This window comes from Athene noctua, chromosome 4 (assembly GCF_965140245.1).
Source record: "Athene noctua chromosome 4, bAthNoc1.hap1.1, whole genome shotgun sequence".
Classification (NCBI taxonomy): Eukaryota; Metazoa; Chordata; class Aves; order Strigiformes; family Strigidae; genus Athene; species Athene noctua.
Window position 1 is genome coordinate 79,602,340 of NC_134040.1, and position 18,307 is coordinate 79,620,646.

The 18,307-nt window shown below is 39.1% G+C and overlaps 1 protein-coding gene across 1 annotated transcript in view; it reads right to left on the reverse strand.

Annotated features, from left to right (window-relative positions):
• Positions 1 to 3,316: 3,316 nt before the first annotated feature.
• CFAP97 (cilia and flagella associated protein 97) overlaps positions 3,317 to 18,307 on the reverse strand; it is a 35,950-nt gene continuing 20,959 nt past the window's right edge. Inside the window, exons 6-8 of the mRNA XM_074905823.1 lie at positions 14,912 to 15,174; positions 5,938 to 6,088; positions 3,317 to 5,207 (exon numbers count right to left, since the gene is read on the reverse strand). Coding sequence (XP_074761924.1) covers positions 5,080 to 5,207; positions 5,938 to 6,088; positions 14,912 to 15,174 — 542 coding nt within the window. The 3' untranslated portion in view covers positions 3,317 to 5,079. The remainder of the gene's footprint in view (positions 5,208 to 5,937; positions 6,089 to 14,911; positions 15,175 to 18,307) is intronic.

The following is an 18,307-nucleotide window of genomic DNA, read 5'->3' on the forward strand; positions in this document are numbered from 1 at the left end:
GGTCTGTTTTCTTCCCAGTAGTAAATGAGGGTTGCAACCTACTGAAGCATAAGTTTGTAAAGAAAATCTTTCTACTGTTTTTCAAAGTGCTTATTACTGCAGTAGTCTTTGTTGGAAGCTTTACCTGCCTGCTTCTCCCCTTTCTTTTGTCCTTCTTCCACACATTCCTAATGGTTCCTTATGAGAAGCCTGCTAACATACTGCAACTGTTCGTTTCATATTTACCTCACTGACAAGGTTGCATATGGCATTTGAATGTTTTAGAGAAGAGCTGAGTTTGCTACAAAGATAACAGAGACAATGACAGATTGCAATATGCAGAGGTACCAAACCTAAGGGGGAAGTGTTACATATGAATGAGCAACAAGAGAATTAAGAGGAAGCAAAAAAACCCTCAGATGAGCATAAAGGAAAGGGGGAAGAAAAGGCAAATCAAAGGAGGAGTAAAGGAGAACAAGGAATATCAATGCAGGAAAATTCCACTGGGGGAAGAGGCAATACATGAAATAATACAATACAGAAAACACTTACAGGTAGATGACTTGTTATTTCTGCCTGAATGCTAATGCACACGCAGAGCCTGTGGCAGATTCCAGGCAGTACTCTCCATAAAGATACTCAGGGTCAGAGTTCAAAACTGTCAATGAAATAACCATTCATCTGAAAGCAGCTCTGCACTGAGTCCCTCACACTCAGTGAACTCTTGCTGAAAGTGTAACCTAAACTCCAGCTATCAGCTCTGCAAAGTTGGAAAACAGAAGACTTTGCAGATAGTCTCTAATTGCTACTTGAACTTCAGTTGTCACAGACAGTTGATAGCACTGCTCCAGTCCTTTCACACCTCTGGAATAATCACAAATCATGCAGGCAAAAACCGGCATCAAAACCATTATTCCCTTACATCTCACACTTGCACACTAGGAAACCTGCTCTGAATAGTCTAGTAATACAACCTACTAATATAAAAAGACAAAGCTCACCTTGCCATCTAGCATATACTGTACTACCCAGCTCTGAAAGGACACTACCTGGGGAGGGAACTGAGGTGTACTGATCTTTTGGATGAGATGAAGTTATGAAATTCAGGTGAGTGACAGATAAATCTGTCTTTGAAGAGCATAACCTACGCAGAGAGTGGGAGGGGGAGCATCTATGGCAGCAGATGGAGCCTTCCCTGCCTTTCTGAAGGTGATAGCCTCCACTCTTTGCCCTACATTCATCATGGAAGGAGCAGACATCTGTTTTTTAAAAGCCACAGGGATGAGTTTAAGACATGGTGAGAAGCATAGCACAAGGGAAAAACTTCGCTCAATTGTTCAAAAGCCAGAACACTCCACCTACAGGAATGCTACAGTTTAAGGATTACTGGATAATCTCAGCTGGAGATGGAGAGTACCAGTAACCAACCTAGGATGTCAGGGAAAGAAGCAAGGTGGCAAAACTCAGCCACCTTTGTTCCCCCTGTGAAGGCCCTCTTGCTTTAAACCAGCAGTTTCTCAATGGCAAGTTCTAGTCCTAAGAACCACTGTGTGGAGAAGACTGAGACCTGCCATTTTTGTTCCAAGCTCTGGCCACATAATACAGTGGAGAGGACTATGATTTTTGTACATAATCAGATCCTGGAATAAAAATCACGGAGAACAGCATTTTAGGACTCTGCATTGACTAACACAGGTAGTCCTGGAACCAGAAGCAACAGCTACAAGGATCAATGTTGCCAAATCCTACCTCACCTTGGCCAGGAGACATACAGCAGCTTTCTTGACCAAGATATTAGAACCATGCATCCTGAAGGCAAACCAGCATTAGCAATCCCTGCTGGTATCTGAAAGAATATGATCTCAACATAATTTCAGTCCTGGAAGACGGCTCCGGATGCAGCTCTTATTTCTCTGTTTCGCATTCATGAGGTAGAAATGACATGGTTCATCTGCTATTTGGCTCAAGACTTCGAGCAGGTAAACACCATAAAGATTGCACCTGATGCTCAGTGTACTGGCTCATAAGATATACCACTTCGATGCAGAAGCCTTCCCCTCTCCCACCATTTTCCTGTTGATATTTCACAATAATTATTGCCTGTACATAATGATCATGACTGCACAGCTAGGCAGCTTGATGCAAGCGACCTCGCTGCCCTCATCTAGACCACACTGATGTGCAGACTGTGTTCAAGGGAAAAGCACAAGCTCTCACCTACCAGATGACTCAATGAGCTACCAAGGATGGGAAAGCAGGAGCTTATTTTTGTCTATTGACCATGAATAACACGGAAAAGAACTGGGGTAAAAGTGTCATTGGTGACCTGTTAGAAGGAAACATCTCAGGCTTTTTACAGGGGTTTATTCTGAAACTCATTAGATGACAATCAGGAAAATACGTCCAGCGTGAAGTCTACATACATCACAGAAGACATGTAAAGCAGCCAGCCATTTGATTTAGGACAATCAGACAAATCCCCATCTGAGTGGCAGGATATCAGCAGAGATGCCTCAGGATCTTTAGTAAAGATTGTGAGCAATCTGGCACAGGGGAAAGCCTATACATTCCGTATGAGGAATGGCCTTATGTGATTCTTCCAAACTAACTTGAGTCTCTCAGGTTTGCTGGGATCAAAACTGAGTTCTAAAGGATTCAGTGGTCTGCCTGGAAAACTGCCCTTCAGATGTCACCTATCCAGCCAGGGATATATCATCACTCCCTGTTAGAACTTCTCAGTCAGTGATCTGAGCTAGGGCCTTCAAGACTACACAGCAGAACCCTATCCTGGAAGAAACAGAGCCCACAATGAGGCAGGGACACTTCCAGAGCAAAAATGTGACAGAGGCATTGCAGGCAATTGCTCACAGTAGTGAGTAGTGCTGTCACCCAAACTGGCAATCCTGTCACTTCAACAGGGAGAGTGGCTCCTACCTGAAACCACGTGTCAAACCAGTGTGGCAGTTCACTGAAGGAGGAAGCAAAAGAGCTTGCACTTTTCTTTCAAATAGATCTTCTGGAAAGGGAAAAAGAAAAAAGTAGAAGTGAATATAAAGTGCCAGCTTACAAAAGAGACAGAAAACAAGTCCATTAGAAACAGGATTTTTTGTTATAAAAATCTTGATGAGATTATCTAACTTAATAAAGACCTGCCAATATGGCTTATTTTAAAAAACCCCACACCAAAGTCACTAACAGGTCAAGTGTATCAATGAATAAACTGATTCTTTACATTTTTCCTCCACTACACGTAGTACAACACACTTCTCCCATGACTTCCTCTGCACTTTAATATCAATTATAAAATTCTGAAAGAAGCCACTGCAACAACAAACGATTCATGTTAAATATTTTATTTCTTATGATTTACAAAAATGACATACAAAATTGACAGTCTTCCATACCAAAGTTAAAATAAGATGAAGCGATTAAAAGTAATCCATTTTGTGAATTCCTTCACAGAAAAAAATTATCATATGAACATTCAAAACTACTTAAACTGTGACCCTGATATTCACATCCAAGGACAAGAATCTTTAAATAGTGAATAATTTTAATTAGCACAATAGTACAAATAAATACAGCAGCACTATGCAAAAAATTCCTTACAATCCCTATCAATGAGAAATAATTGCAATAAAAATCTGTTTGCCACAATGCCGCTCAAAGTTAGAAGTTCAAATGTTGCTGAACAACAAAATTTGATCCGCAGGTCACCAGGTGCAGAAGCTCTGCCAAACTATCACACAGGACCAAGTAAAAAGTTTGTTACAATGCAGAATACCTGAAAGCCTAAGCCCTCATGCAAGCACGAGCAAAGAATAATAAACTTTCCTTTTCACAGGGCTAAGACCCAGCATTACTGAAGACAGCTTTTTTTCTTTATGATATTACGAAGAGATTTCCTCTATCTCTCCTGGGAAGAAGGTGGGGAAGCAAGCAGGGTCCAGCAATATCCAGGGCTAGTGGCATCACAATTTATGCTCTTCATAAGACTACAGTCCTACAAAATAAGCTCACTGTAAGTTTGCTTTTATGTATAGAAATAAAGCATACCACCTACTATTTGCAATCACCAATTCCATTAAGTTTTGCTCCCTTTGTAAATGGATGTTGCTACTGAAGCTTATCTGACACTACTATAAATATTTGGTATGAACATGACATTAAAAAACAGCTTATGACGCATAGCAAGATTTTGGTTTATTTTTTTTAAAATCCTAGTTAGAAGCTGCACTCAAAATCAGATGTTCCAAATTTCCTGCAGCTCAAGTTTATGTCTCCCCACCAGGAAGGGCAAGGATCTGCAAAAGCAGGGCCATGAAATATTTCCCTTGCTTACTATTCTCTAGCTTGAGAAGTAACTAAAACTTAGACTTGTTTAGAGTCAATCTGAAACTGTTACTCACTTCAGTCTTTACTCTTTTTCAAATAGCATCAGAGGTTTCTTTTCTACACAAAGGTCCCAACAGAGCTTCCAAAATTGTTTTAAGTCTGGGAGAGACACAGCCTTGGGTACAAAACAAATGTTCAACATCTGGAGTGCAAGAGTGGCAGAACTTCTTCTGCAGCCTCAGTATTCTAGTTAACCACACAGGAACACACAATCTGATTTTCACCCCTTCATGCTACATAAAAAGAAGATTCTTTCAGTCATAAGAACCTGACCCACAAAGTTTAGAAGGTTTACCTAAAGCCAGGATGAAAAACAAGAACAATCTAGGAATTAAACATATGCTTTTGAGTTTAATGCAATATTTCAAAATATTATTAAAGATTTTCTTTACATCTTGCACCTGTAGTGCAGCAGTTCCATGTTACAGATACAAATTCCACTTATGATTTAAGAATAAAATAATAATTCACAATTTCTATTTAACTTGTCCATTTAAATACCTCCTTCTCTTTCCTAAGTTCTTCCTGTCATGGAAAACACTTAAGTGAAAGTGTTCACTTAAAACCAATTTATAAGCAATTATATAATATGCAATGCATTTTAATCACTGAACAATGCAGAAAATATTTTTGCACATAGAATTTACAAAAGCACTAAAAATCGAAGTCTGAGGATCATCTTAGAATGCAAGGCAAAGAAAGCACTTATAACCAAGCAGCACGAACGTTACTGGGTTTAGGTCTCTGTAATGCCCCACTGGCTGAATCAGACACAGGTTTTTCATTCCTCTGGCTCATTGTACTTGGTACATTGGATGCTCTTGAAGTGCCCCCTGTTAACACACACACAAAAAAGAATGAGAATGCTTATGCTCGGTACAATAGAAAACTTCACACTATGTTAATGCTGCAACACTCATTACCACAGTTTCCAGAAATAAACAAATCACAAGAAGTTGAATACAAACCCAAAATGCTATGAACTGTTTGTAAACCGTCAGGACAAAGAATTCAAGCCTTAGTGTTGTGGTTCTTTAGCCCAACCTGTATGGATCTATGGAGACACATGATCTACTTCCAAATACTACACACACAATTTCTAAGAGAAACAAGGCTACTATCAGTAGATTTATATTTTCTGAATGAGTTTGAACCTTCTTTGGGGATTTTGGGTTGGGCTTTCTTTTGGTTTTTGTTTTGTTGGAGTTTTTTCTGGTTTGTTTTTGTTTGGGTTTTGGTTTTTTTTTTCCTTTCTCTTCTCCTTTCAGTAAAGGGTACTGGCAAAACAAGAAATATTTATCTACAAGAGGGATTTTTTGACCTTCTCAGAAAAAGTGATTAATAAGATAATTTATTAGAAATTTAGGATGGTAAGTAAACAATTCATACAGTCATCATACTTCTGGTATGATTAAAAAAAAATATAATGATTTCTGTGTTATAAATGATCAATTTAAGACAGAAAAAGGAACTTACTTGCTATTCTTAGCAAGTACTTCACAATTCTGAATTAGATAAACACATGCAAAGAAATGCAAGAATCTTCAACTTCAAAGTACTTACTTGAAGGACTAAGCTGGCTGAAAGCAGATTTTCCCCTTCTTACAGATGGTGAAGAACTTAGGTAACTCATCTGGCGCTGATAGTCCATCAGTTGTTCAGAACGCCTCATACCAGCTGTTGGTTTCACTGCTTCCAGTCTTTTCAGGAAAGCCTTAATATCAGAGAAAAATATCATCAAGAAAGAATGAACAAGAAGCTACAAAATAAACATTCACAAACTGATTTTTTCATTGGAACTGAAAAAACCCCCAAATTTTTAGCATTGCACAATACAACCTCCTTCACTGGTGACCAGTGTAGGCTGTTATGCTCACATTCAACTCTTCTCTCAGTGTTATAAGGTGACACAAATAATAACTATCCCTCACATATCATCAGTTCTATGTTGAGTACACCTCTAGTACCCCATAGTTCTCTGTACTTTATAACATCTTGAAACATTCGGCGATAGAAAAGGTGGTGAGAAGATGAGCTGCGCTCTTCTAATCCTACCTTTGGTTACTCCTCTCTTCTAAACTTCCAGAAGGGTAAGAAGTTGGGGGTTTTTTAACCTTTGCTTTGCAAACACACTTACATCATTTTATATTGCCCTACAGGATCACCAGAGAGAATTACTGACTTCAGTTCTGTGACAGTAATGTCAAAAGGAAAGCACAAACATCCACCAGACACTGTTTTATCCATGATGTAATTTTAAGAGATTCTAGTTGAAAATTCTGTTAAAGACATCATTTCCTCTTGTTGAAATTAACCATGGCAATCATGCAGCAAGCATTAAGTTAGAACAGCTACTTACATAGTATTTGTAAGACAGTTTCCTATTCTGCGTAACTACTTCTATGTGAAACAGGATTTATTGGCTTAATAAATATCCCTTATATTAAAAAAAAACAAAACACCCAACCAACCTGATGGCAGGACGAGTTTGAAAGTACCCAGCTACATAAAACTTCCAATTAACAATTTCACATTTTAAATGTATTTTGCCTCCAGTACTTGTCTCGCATAGATCTATGCATTCCCTCCACTGACTAATTTCAATTCATTTGATGGACTACATTTGGCAAGGACACAACCACTGCTGGTCAGAGTTATGACGTGCATCTTATCAATGAAAGATAATGCAAACTGAGATTACACAGAACTCCAAAGTACTAAAAATACTTCTGTTAATAAGGATGTATTGTCTAGATTCACACTTCTATGGTAGAAGTCAAGAATCTGTCTCTACAGCCATTAAACTGCACTTTGTATGAAATGATCATTCTTCCCCACTCCCAATCAGGTACCATTTTTTTTTTAATGAATAAAAAAATCTGCAGAAAGTGACTTAGGAAATAGTATAGTATTCACAGGATGACAGTTGTAATTGTCTAGCTGCAATAGGAATCTACAAGCTCTTGGTAGTTTATGCATGGGCACTGGAAACCTGTACAGAGTGCACAAGAGAGAAAGGACAAGTGATTTTGGCTCAGACATAATATGTCACAAGTGTTTGCATCAAGTGCCAGTCAGTTCATCAAGTGGAAATACCGAAGTAAGCAAAAGTCAAAGGAAGGACTTCAGCTAGAAATAGCTCTTCACTAAAGCCAGTTGCAGAACATGAAATGGCAGACTTGTTTCTAAATGTTAGATTCAACATTTTACTCACAACTTCATCTGCATCTCCTAATACAACTACACACATTTAGACTTGCAGAGACCACTTATTTACCTTCAATATTAAAAATAGAAGCTCTCAATATGTTCAGTTCAATCCCAAATGTATCAGGTAAATTGTAGAAGTGACTTCCTTATGCAAAACGAACATGTTTCAAGTCTGCACTCCAGCTGTAACAGCCTTGTGGAATTTGCACACCTTATCAAGCTTTATTCTGAACGTATTTACATATGCCTGCTTTATTCTAGTTTAATTACAATTCTATGCTTTTGCTTTTATTTTTATGCCTGTATTTTGACAAATATCAATTCTCCATTACTAAAGCAAAAAGAGACACCTCTCAGCACTAAAACACTACTTTTTGAACAGTTTACACTGGACTTGATACAGCCCTGAGCTATGGAAAGAGCAGATACAGATTCTGTGGCACAGAAGTGCTTCAAGAAAAGCTCTTCTAGAGAATGAGAGAATAGCACCTGTGGTTCCTTGCCCTCTGCTGTGAGTTGTACCAAGCGGATGTTAATTTACAAGCTATTTGCAGTTGTGAATTTTGCAGTTTGGAAAACAGTCTGCTGGGTACAGAAATGAACTCATTAACACACTGAAATGGCAGTCCTGATGGACTAAATCTGTAACCCAGAGCTAATCCAATTCCTTTGTTTTTATTACCAACCCTAAAATCTTGAGGTCCTTAACCAAGGAACTACCTTGTACAATGTTACAAGTACCTTGAACAAATGTTCTTTTTCAATTATAAATCTCCTAATTCTTTCATTGTGTTCTCCTTCTGAGAAACGGACTGAAGACCACTGGCACTTTCCTTGTTCTTTTGAAGTGCTAAATCTCTGAAGCTTTAACCCTGAACCACTAAAGTAAATAGAAATGTCATCATTGATCTTAATGACCAAAGAATCAGATCACGCAACATAACATAGGCGTTTGGAACCAAATACATGTTCTAAATCAGATTTGAGGAGTAAAAAAACAAAGGGTAACAGACACCAATGGCAGGAATGTCATTAGTCGCTCTAATTGCATTTTAGCTCCTTAGAGCTCTTCATTCAAGCTCAATACTGATATAATATCATAATATTGATGACCTCCCAGCTTCCATTTCCCCCATGTTCTTTTACTTCATCATAATACTGACTTTACAATAAAAGTAGAATATTAACATTAAAAAAAATAAAAGAAAAAAAAAAAATCACAGAAGGTGTAGCTGCATGATTACCTTCTAGGAATAGGATAATCCTTTACAAACCTAGGCATCCGGACACAGATTACTATCTATGAAGACACTAAAATATATATTGTCAGTGACAAAAGGAAACATCATATTGCCAACAATGGGAGAACAAAGGAATCCAACACTGTATCAAAAGATTGGTGCTATATAAAGGGCCAGGATAATTGCTGCTAATTCAACTTTGGGCCTATCAGGAGAACCCTATAGCTAATTCTAATACTCTCTGTCAGAAGAAGGAAAAAAAAAAAAAAAAAAAAGCAGTACAAAGTTTTCTGCAGCTATGTTGAAAAAGAACAAATGACACACTGAAAATGCAGCACTCCTAAACTGACTTCAGAGAGAAGGTAAAAAAATGTTACCTTCTCTTGTTTTACTTTGCTTTTTAAATGCATGAAGGCTTCAGTTTCACCTCCTTTGAATCCTAACCAGCTGACTAGTATGCCCTGACAGCTGTTCAATTTTATTTATATTATGCCTCCTCTAATGTCAGTGATGTTAGTGACCACACTGTCCCTTTGCGGAATCCAGGTGGGGGAGGGTAAGTAGGTAACAGTGCATTCAAGGACAGCTTTCTGTTCTTATCAATACAGTATTTGTACTTTTCTTCAATTGTCAGGTGCATTAATTAGAACTAACCTGACAAACTATAGATTTCAGAAAACTTACTGGAAGTTGTTCAATCTACAGAAAAGTCTATTAAACTGAACAGCTATCAAGTTTACTGGCTGCCGTCACCACCAGTAGGCTAGGAGTACAAAACAAAAAAAGCAAAATTGAGTAGCGTGCAACTCATAATCAACACTTTCCTTGAACCTGCCAGTTAGTCTTTATTATAATTACCACAACAGTGTTCAGGAGTCTCAAGTCTGAGTCAGGAATTGGCAATCACAAAAAAATCTGACCCCAGAGAGCCTATGGGCTAAATACTATGAGCACAGAATTGCACTATATTTGCACCGTACTGCAGTATGTTTTAGCCAGGCACATATGTGCTCCGATCCCACATCCTGATAGCTCCCCCTGATGAGAGGGCCATGGAAACTCCCCCCGGCCCTGCACTTTGTAATCTCAGGAACTACCAACATTTTGTCTTTAGTTTTGGCATACAATGGCTTTGATGCCAGTTAAGTGAAAAAACCTTATAAAACTTGAGTGCTTGAGTTTCTAAGGAGCCACCAACCCAACACAAATATTTCTGAGCTCCTAAGGTGACCCTGAAGACTACATTCTCTTTCACAGCTGCACTCCCTACAGCTTTTTCCTCCAGACTGAGACCAGTAAGGCCAAACAACCTTACGACAATCCCAAAGGATGCAGCATCTGAGGTCTAATGTTCTCAGACTCTGCGGGTAGCCCTCGGAGACAGGACAAAGGGAAGTTAAGAGAAAAAAGCAGTGTGGAATACATTGACGGAGGAAGTACAAGGTGCCCAGGCACAACCCTGATAGACCATTGCCCTCCCCCTCCTGTTTCTTTCCATGCCTTGAAGTGATCTCCCTGGTTGCAGCATGACACAGATGGCAGGGCAGGTGCAGTGCAGCACAGGACTGCAGGCTGTGGCTCAAGATAAGGTATATTCTTAGTATGTGGTGGCAATCAGTTAGGGGGATGACCAGAGGCACTATCCTTCTCTTGCCCTCTTCTTCCCACCCGATTACCACAGCTCATCAGCACCATTAAATTGAGCAGACACAAATGAATATACCTTCGTTTATACCAGTATACTACTTGCATTTCTAAAGGAGGTTCAGGTTTTCCACCAAGACAAAGGCAGTCCAGACTGCAAGATAAGTGAAACAGTTTTGCTGAAGGATTTTTGTGCTGGTAGAGGCCACAGTGACTAGAGTAAGTGGTGGGGAAAAACATGAATGGAATCTGCAGCACAGACAACTCAGGGAACCAAGTAAGTTAAAAGACAGCCCTTGCAGAGAAATACAGTAAGTGATTTTTTTTTTTTTTTATTTGTGTGGGAGGGTGACTATACTGGAACTGGGATCAGAGTTGGATCTGTTGGGGCTTAGGGTACACTTTAGGGAGTATGAGGTGGGGAATGAACAACATGGAGTGTTACATGCAGCAAGTCCTAACAGCATGGGGTAGGAAGAACACACAGGGATGTGTGGGAAGTCCAAATAACCACAGAAAAGGAGAGCATCCTCATTCCCCTTGATCTAAGGTTTGAGAACTGCTGTCCCAGACCTGCTGAAAACTTCCAGTGTGAATTCAAAAGGGCATTTGTTTCCTAGGAACTTGGCTGAAACCAGAAGCTCAGTTCACTATGGTTATCTAACATCTAAACCTTAGTCAGAATTGATAAAAATTACTAAAAACAAACAATAAAAAAAACAACACAGAGATATTAATTACTTCTAAGTTTAGATGAAGTGATTGAAGAGTGGTGTGGTGGTTGTAGATCTGTATTTCAAGATCCCCAAATGCTTACCTGTATATACCAATACAGATTTTTGCATCACACAATAAGCTATTAGAAGTTTAAATGGTGTATAGTGTCCAGTCTATGAAGCTGAGTATCTTATTTATACTAGCAGAAATAATGATTAATATGTCAACACACACACACATATAAGCAGACAGGGGAAAAAAGTTACACACCAGTCACATTTATGTACCTTTCCACTGGGGAGGAGACAGGGTTGAGAGTATCTTCAAGCACAAGAGTAGAATGTTTTCTGAACCAGCAGCATCCTCTATTGGCAAGAGAGGCACTCTAGTCTTGCTAGCTCAGATAAGCAATCAAAAGCAGGCTCCACTTATGAAAGCACACAGTGAAAAGCAGCAAGTAAAAAATTCTGACATGAATTTTAACAGGGATGTATTTTGCTAATTGTGCTTTTTCCATAAATTGTCAATTACAACCTCATAACTACTGTTCTTCCAAACAATGCACCTTTTTATTTCAACACAGCTCTTTTCTAGCAGAGTCTGTGGGAGCAACATATATTCCCTGTACCTCGCACTCTTTCACAAAGCTAGAGAGCACCAAACCACTTAAATTCCTCTCTAATTTCCTAATATTTTAATTACTTTCCCTGCATCACCTCTGATGCCAAATGCTTGCACCAGAAATCAAGCTGTCTTTCTGATAACCATAAATATAGGCATTACTCCAAGAATTTTCTAATGGAACAAATGAAAGTTTTCCCCAGACAAAGTGTTAACCTCAGGACAAGAAATTATAAAAACTGTAACCAAACAGGGGAAAAAAAAAAAAAAAAAAAAATCTCTGCATCAAAACTCTTTAGCCTCCTGCATAGGGTTATGTTGGTGATTTCTATTCTTGAATTATTTACACAACCTTGCATCCTTCTCCAACAAACATTTCAAAGGTGTATGGAGTAGCATATCCTATATGCAGTATCTCAGGCCTTCCATAAAAAAATTTCACGTCAAGTAACAGAAGACTGATGGAATTCCAGCTCTTCCGTCTAGAAGGTGAAGAAAACTGCTGACAATAACAAGCTCATAAAGCACATACTTTCAGCTTTCAGCTATATAAAGCAAAAGAACCTCATCAATGTGCAGGGTAAGGCAGCTTCTTCATTTACAGTCTCTGAGAAAAGTATGTCATACTTGTAATCCCAAAAGGTAGTGCTAGAAAAATCAATATATTACAACCATAATGCTTTGGGTGCACAAACACTTCAAACAGAATAAAAAACTATACAGAATTGCTCAAAAATGACAGTAATGTTAAACAAAACGTAAGAGCTCTTCTTCCAAAAAGAAGAGTGGAGTATATCATCCTGAGTTTGGGGAAAAGAATAAACTAAATGTTTTGAGAGTCATAAATATCATGATATCGTAACATAAATTCTAAGGAACGATTCTGATATCAAACATGTTGCTGATGACAACTAAATTAATAAGTAAATGAAGGATATGATTTCTCAGACTACAAGCAACCACCATTAATCTCTAGCATGTACTAAACCAGCAATGTGTGAAATGACTATGTGTTTAGGATGCTGAATTTTTGATCCAAAAGTTGCAAAGGCAAGAGATTCCTAGACACAATGTTGCAATATTTCATAAGATAAAAGGTTTGTGGCTTTGAGTAACTACAAGTGTATTGTAAAATATCATATACATTAATTAACAACAATCATCTACTATTATGTAGTTGTAGTGCTAGGGGCTGAATAATAGGCCCCAAAACAAAGTTGACCTCTAGATGAACTTCACAACCAAACAATATCCATTATTAGTATCTGCGAATTAGTAAAATCTGTATTACCATTAGCATTTATTAATTAGTATCTGATCATTAACAAAATATGTATGCTCACTAGTGAAAGATGTAGCTTAGATAGAATATAATCAGTAGTGAGGATGAAATGCTGAGAGAATGTATCCAGCTTCCCTTGTTCAGCCTTGCTCAGGGCTGAGAACCCAAGTGTTTGGCCTTGTTAGAAACTCCCTTGGTTCTCCCTTGCTATATAAGGCTGGACCCTCTTGCAACGACTTTGGATGCCTCAGCTACGGATGGACACATCGTGTAGGACTTCCCACCTGCACGGAAAGGCTCTCCAAATCCTCGCTGCAACGCGGGCTCCCCGGCAACTGTGGATCTGGGTGTTGGTAATGTATGCAAGTGGTGATGTATCTTTCCTAATCACTACTCTCCCCATCATGTAGGTGCATTACATTGCTTATTCTTATTTTCTATAGTTAACTGCATATAGTAATAATTAAGTGTACTATTCTGTATTTTTCTTATTGCTCATTTTCTGTATTACTTGGTTATACCCTTTAACAATTAACAGTAAAATAATCCTACTCTTTGCACTCTGGTGTCCGAGTTTAATTGGCATCCTTGAAGAGCAAAACAGTAGTACAGCATATTATTATTAGATTGTGACTGTAACACAGCACTCCCTCCCCACAGCCTACGAACACACCATTATCAAGGTTCATGTGGAAGAGCAAATCCTGCTTCCAACGTTTAAAATAGACAAGAAACAACAAAAAAACCCTCCCCACAATACATGAAAAAAGCCCTCCTACCAACCCAAAAACACCAAAACCTAAAAATTTTTCTTCCTCAATCAATGAGAAGTATCACACATCTATACCAAGTATTTATGCCAAGTTCTTCAAGTGTGTGATGTTCTTTTGGTCAACCACAGTCTAGTGGAGCTGGGGAGAAAGTTTCTTACTTTGAAGTTTTAACAATCTAGATGTCTGAAAACTGGAAGAACTAAAACCTAACAGATTTTCCCAAATAGGTCAGTCGGACTTTCTCCATGCTAAATCTGTATCTCTGTCTACATAAAAGAAAATTGCAACCTACACTTACACAGAAGAAAAAAAGTGAATAAATTACTTCCACTATAAAATATAGTTAGAATATTTGGAAAATTTATCTCCTTTTCAAACACACTAATGAACAACTAGCAGATATGAAAATGTCCTATGTATTACAATTCAATCACTAAAAATATCTTATTTCAAACCAGTATTATTTTTTTATTTGACAACTCTGCCAACATCCTTATGAGTCTGAATTTTTGTTTTCCACTAAAGTTACTGTGATCGTTATTACATTCAAATATTGTGACAAGCAGAGCACTACAAATATTGGAAGAGATGGATAGCTATACAATATAGTCAAAAAGCAAAACAGACATTCACATTGTATCCTCCGTATTTCAAATACAGTGGGTTTGATGCTATCATATTGATTATTTTTTGCAAGACTTACTGAGGGATTAGTAATCACGATGCATGAAGCAGGATGAATACTCAGACTGCTAACCAAAGTTATGAGCACATTAACAATAATGGTTGTTCCTCTTAAATTGAAGGATACTAAAGCAGAACAAACTCATTAAACTAAAATCTATTTTCATCTGAGAAAAGCATAAATTTCCCCCTGCCCAAAACCACATGAACAACTATGCAAACAGCGTAGTAATGGAAATTCATTGCAGGCTTACTGCAATAAAGCTCTGAGTGCTGCCTTATCAGTTTTTTAAGTATTTAACAGTAGTTCATCTGACATCAAATAGTCCTCAATTTACTGATTCAAATCAGTTCTCAAAACTTACCAGGTTTTCTCTTTCAATTCTTTGCTGCTCCTTTTGCCTGTTGAGGGCACTGTGGTACAATCTAGGAGGCGGTACGGCTGACTTTTTCAATGTGGTACTTCTTCTTGGCTTTGCAGACTGTCTGGACAGTTCTTTTAGCAACCTTTGGTTTTCCCGATCGATCTGTCTTACTTCTTCATTTGTGAAAGAGTAATTTTTCCTTGTTCCTTTAGATGGCTGATCGATGGTTAGTTTTTGTTCTTTTTTCTCCAACTGTAGGAAAGCTTTAAAATGGCAAAAATGTAAAGTACTGAGATTAAAAAACCCAAACCAAATACAAATATTACATTCTATGATTAGCTTTTATTTACAGACCTGAAAAAACAAAGTACATTTCACCTCTCTCCATCTGAATTCCAGATTTATGCACTTCTGAATTTTTCAGGGATGCTCAGTTGTCCTCAGTACATTGATTTTACGCAAGTTTCACCACACACACAAAAAAAATCAACTCTAATTTTGGCTTTAGTTAAAACCCATCTGCTTCCTTCTCACTAGGAAACCCCCTCCACCCCATTTATGATTGGTAATCCAGAGGAATTGAACAGATGCAGTGAACAACTGAGCAATACAAAAGAATCACCAATATGCTCACAGGCACTCTCTAAGTATTTGTGTAGCATGTACCTGTTATTTAGAAATCAGAATATAAATCAGCCTTATGTTCACAGTCAACTCTTCTGCATGGTCAGTATTCCTGATCACCGCTCTAATTCTGATCACCCCTGATCTCCAACTTTACCAGTGTGCTTGGCCAGCTCCTACACTGACACAATATGCTCAGACTTCCATCCTCAAATATTTTTACTGTAGTTACTATGGTACCAGCAATCAGCACAGGCAATTTTATATATATGCTAACGGGGCTACCATTATACAGCACTACAGCAACATCGAACATAATCATCATCACAGTGGTATCATTTGTGGCACCAATATAAGCATCAGAGAAGTTTTCCAAGCAATAGAAAACAAAGCTTCGGGAAGCCAGGACTAAAAATAACTTAAAGAACCAAGAATTAAACCATAAATTAGTACTTAAATATTTGCACATGGAAAGAGATTTAAACTTTGCTCCAAAGATATCTAGCATATCTGTCTCAGCTGAAAGGCAGAACAGAAATGCTGTTTCAGACAGAAAACTGACACTGGGAAAGCATGACTTAGAGACACAAAATGCATCTCCTGAGTGATTTTCTTGATCCTTTGCTCCTGAAGCAATCCTACATCATATTGGTGCAGGAACTGCAAAGGGAAAGATGATAATGAAATTTAATGGATGGAGAGAAATGAGTGAGTGTATCACAGAATCATCTAGGTTGGAAAAGACCTTGAAGATCACGTAGTCCAACCATTAACCTAACACTGACAGTTCCCAACTACACCAGATCCCTCAGCGCTATGTCAACCCGACTCTTAAACACCTCCAGGGATGGGGACTCCACCACCTCCCTGGGCAGCCCATTCCAATGCCTAACAACCCCTTATGTAAAGAAATGCTTCCTGATATCCAGTCTAAACCTTCCCTGGTGCAACTTGAGGCCATTACCTCTTCTCCTATCCCATACTTGGTTAAAGAGACTCATCCTCAGCTCTCTGCACCCTCCTTTCAGGCAGCTGTAGAGGGGATGAGGTCTCCCCTCAGCCTCCTCTTCTCCAGACTAAACCCCCCCAGTTCCCTCAGCCGCTCCCCGTACGACCTGTGCTCCAGACCCTGCCCCAGCTCCGTTGCCCTTCTCTGGACACGCTCGAGTCATTCAATGGCCTTTTTGTAGTGAGGGGCCCAAAACTGAACACAGGAATCGATGTGCAGCAGCACCAGTGCCAGTACAGGGCTCAGATCCCTTCCCTGTCCCTGCTGGCCACGCTATTGCTGACACAAGCCAGGATGCCATTGGCCTTCTTGGCCCCCTGGGCACACTGCTGGCTCCTGTTCAGCCAGCTGTCAATCAAGACCCCCAGGTCCCTCTCTGACTGGCAGCTCTCCAGCCACTCCTCCCCAAGCCTGTAGCCCTGCTGGGGGTTGTTGTGGCCCAAGGGCAGCCCCCGGCATTTGCCCTCAGTGAAACTCCCCCAGTTGGGCTCAGCCCATGGCTCCAGCCTGTCCAGGTCTCTCTGCAGAGCCTCCCTGCCCTCGAGCAGAGCAACACTCCCACCCAACTGGGTGTCATCTGCAAACTGACTGCGGGTGCACTCAATCCTCTCCTCTAGATCATCAGTAAAGATGTTAAACAGGAGTGGCCCCAACACCGAGCCCTGGGGGACACCACTCGTGACCGGCCACCAACTGGACTTGACTCCATTCACCACAACAAAATCATATGTAAGAGAAGAAAAATTATTGGGCCCTGGCATCTTAAAACAATAAAAATCCAAAAAATTAAACCAGGATATGAGGTTTCAAGATGAAAGAATGAAGAATGCACACTTAAAAATACACAGCAAGACAGACTTGCACAAGTGCAAAGTCAGATAATAACTGGAAAACTTCACACTCAGCCAGAGCCAGCTATGCTTATTAGTTCCACTGGAGCTTTGCTACTGACCTATTTCTGAGCTTTTTCTTTCTAAGGCTCTGCTGTAGATCTTCTGGTAACTGTTTTAAGAGCTTTGCTGTCATGGTGTTACCTCATCAAACCATTGCGTTATCTATGGTAAAGGAATGGCAGTACCAGGTTAGATCAAACAGATTTTTGGAGCCAAGACACAGACAAGGATGCCTTACTTAAGCCATCCCCTACATTCCTCCACTATCACAATACCTCACTCACTCTTACCCCTAAAAGCCACACACAAGCAAAACAAGCATCCAAAGCAGAAAGAAAGAAAGAAAAAAAACCAGGCATGCGATAGTATTTTCTCCACATCAGCAATTTTTTGAGGCAGTGTTTAGCAGCTTAAAAACCTCAAAGAATGATGAGGGTGTTCTTACTTCAGAACAAAATGAAATTAAATCAGATTATAATTTGTTCAGAACAAAATAAAATTGCAGTGCCTGAGCTGAGTTTATTCCAGAACTGATGCAAGCAAATATTGTTACTGTCTTTGAGAAATTTAGAAACAGTATCCAGAACTCAAAATCCAAACAGTTAATGAATTTAAAAATCCCTCTGGAAATTAGTAAGCTTGCACCATCAGTATGCTAGCCAATATAGGCAAAAACTGCCCCTAGGCAGTTCTACCTGTGAGGTTGTCAACATTAGCAAATATTGTTTTAATATGTCAAGAAAAGATGCAAATCACCTCAAAACCAAGACACAATGCGAACTTGTGCAGATCACGTGTGCCAACCAACAGGTTAATAAAGTATAAATGTCTTGAAAGGCATTTTTACAATTTAGTAGGTTATTCTCAAGG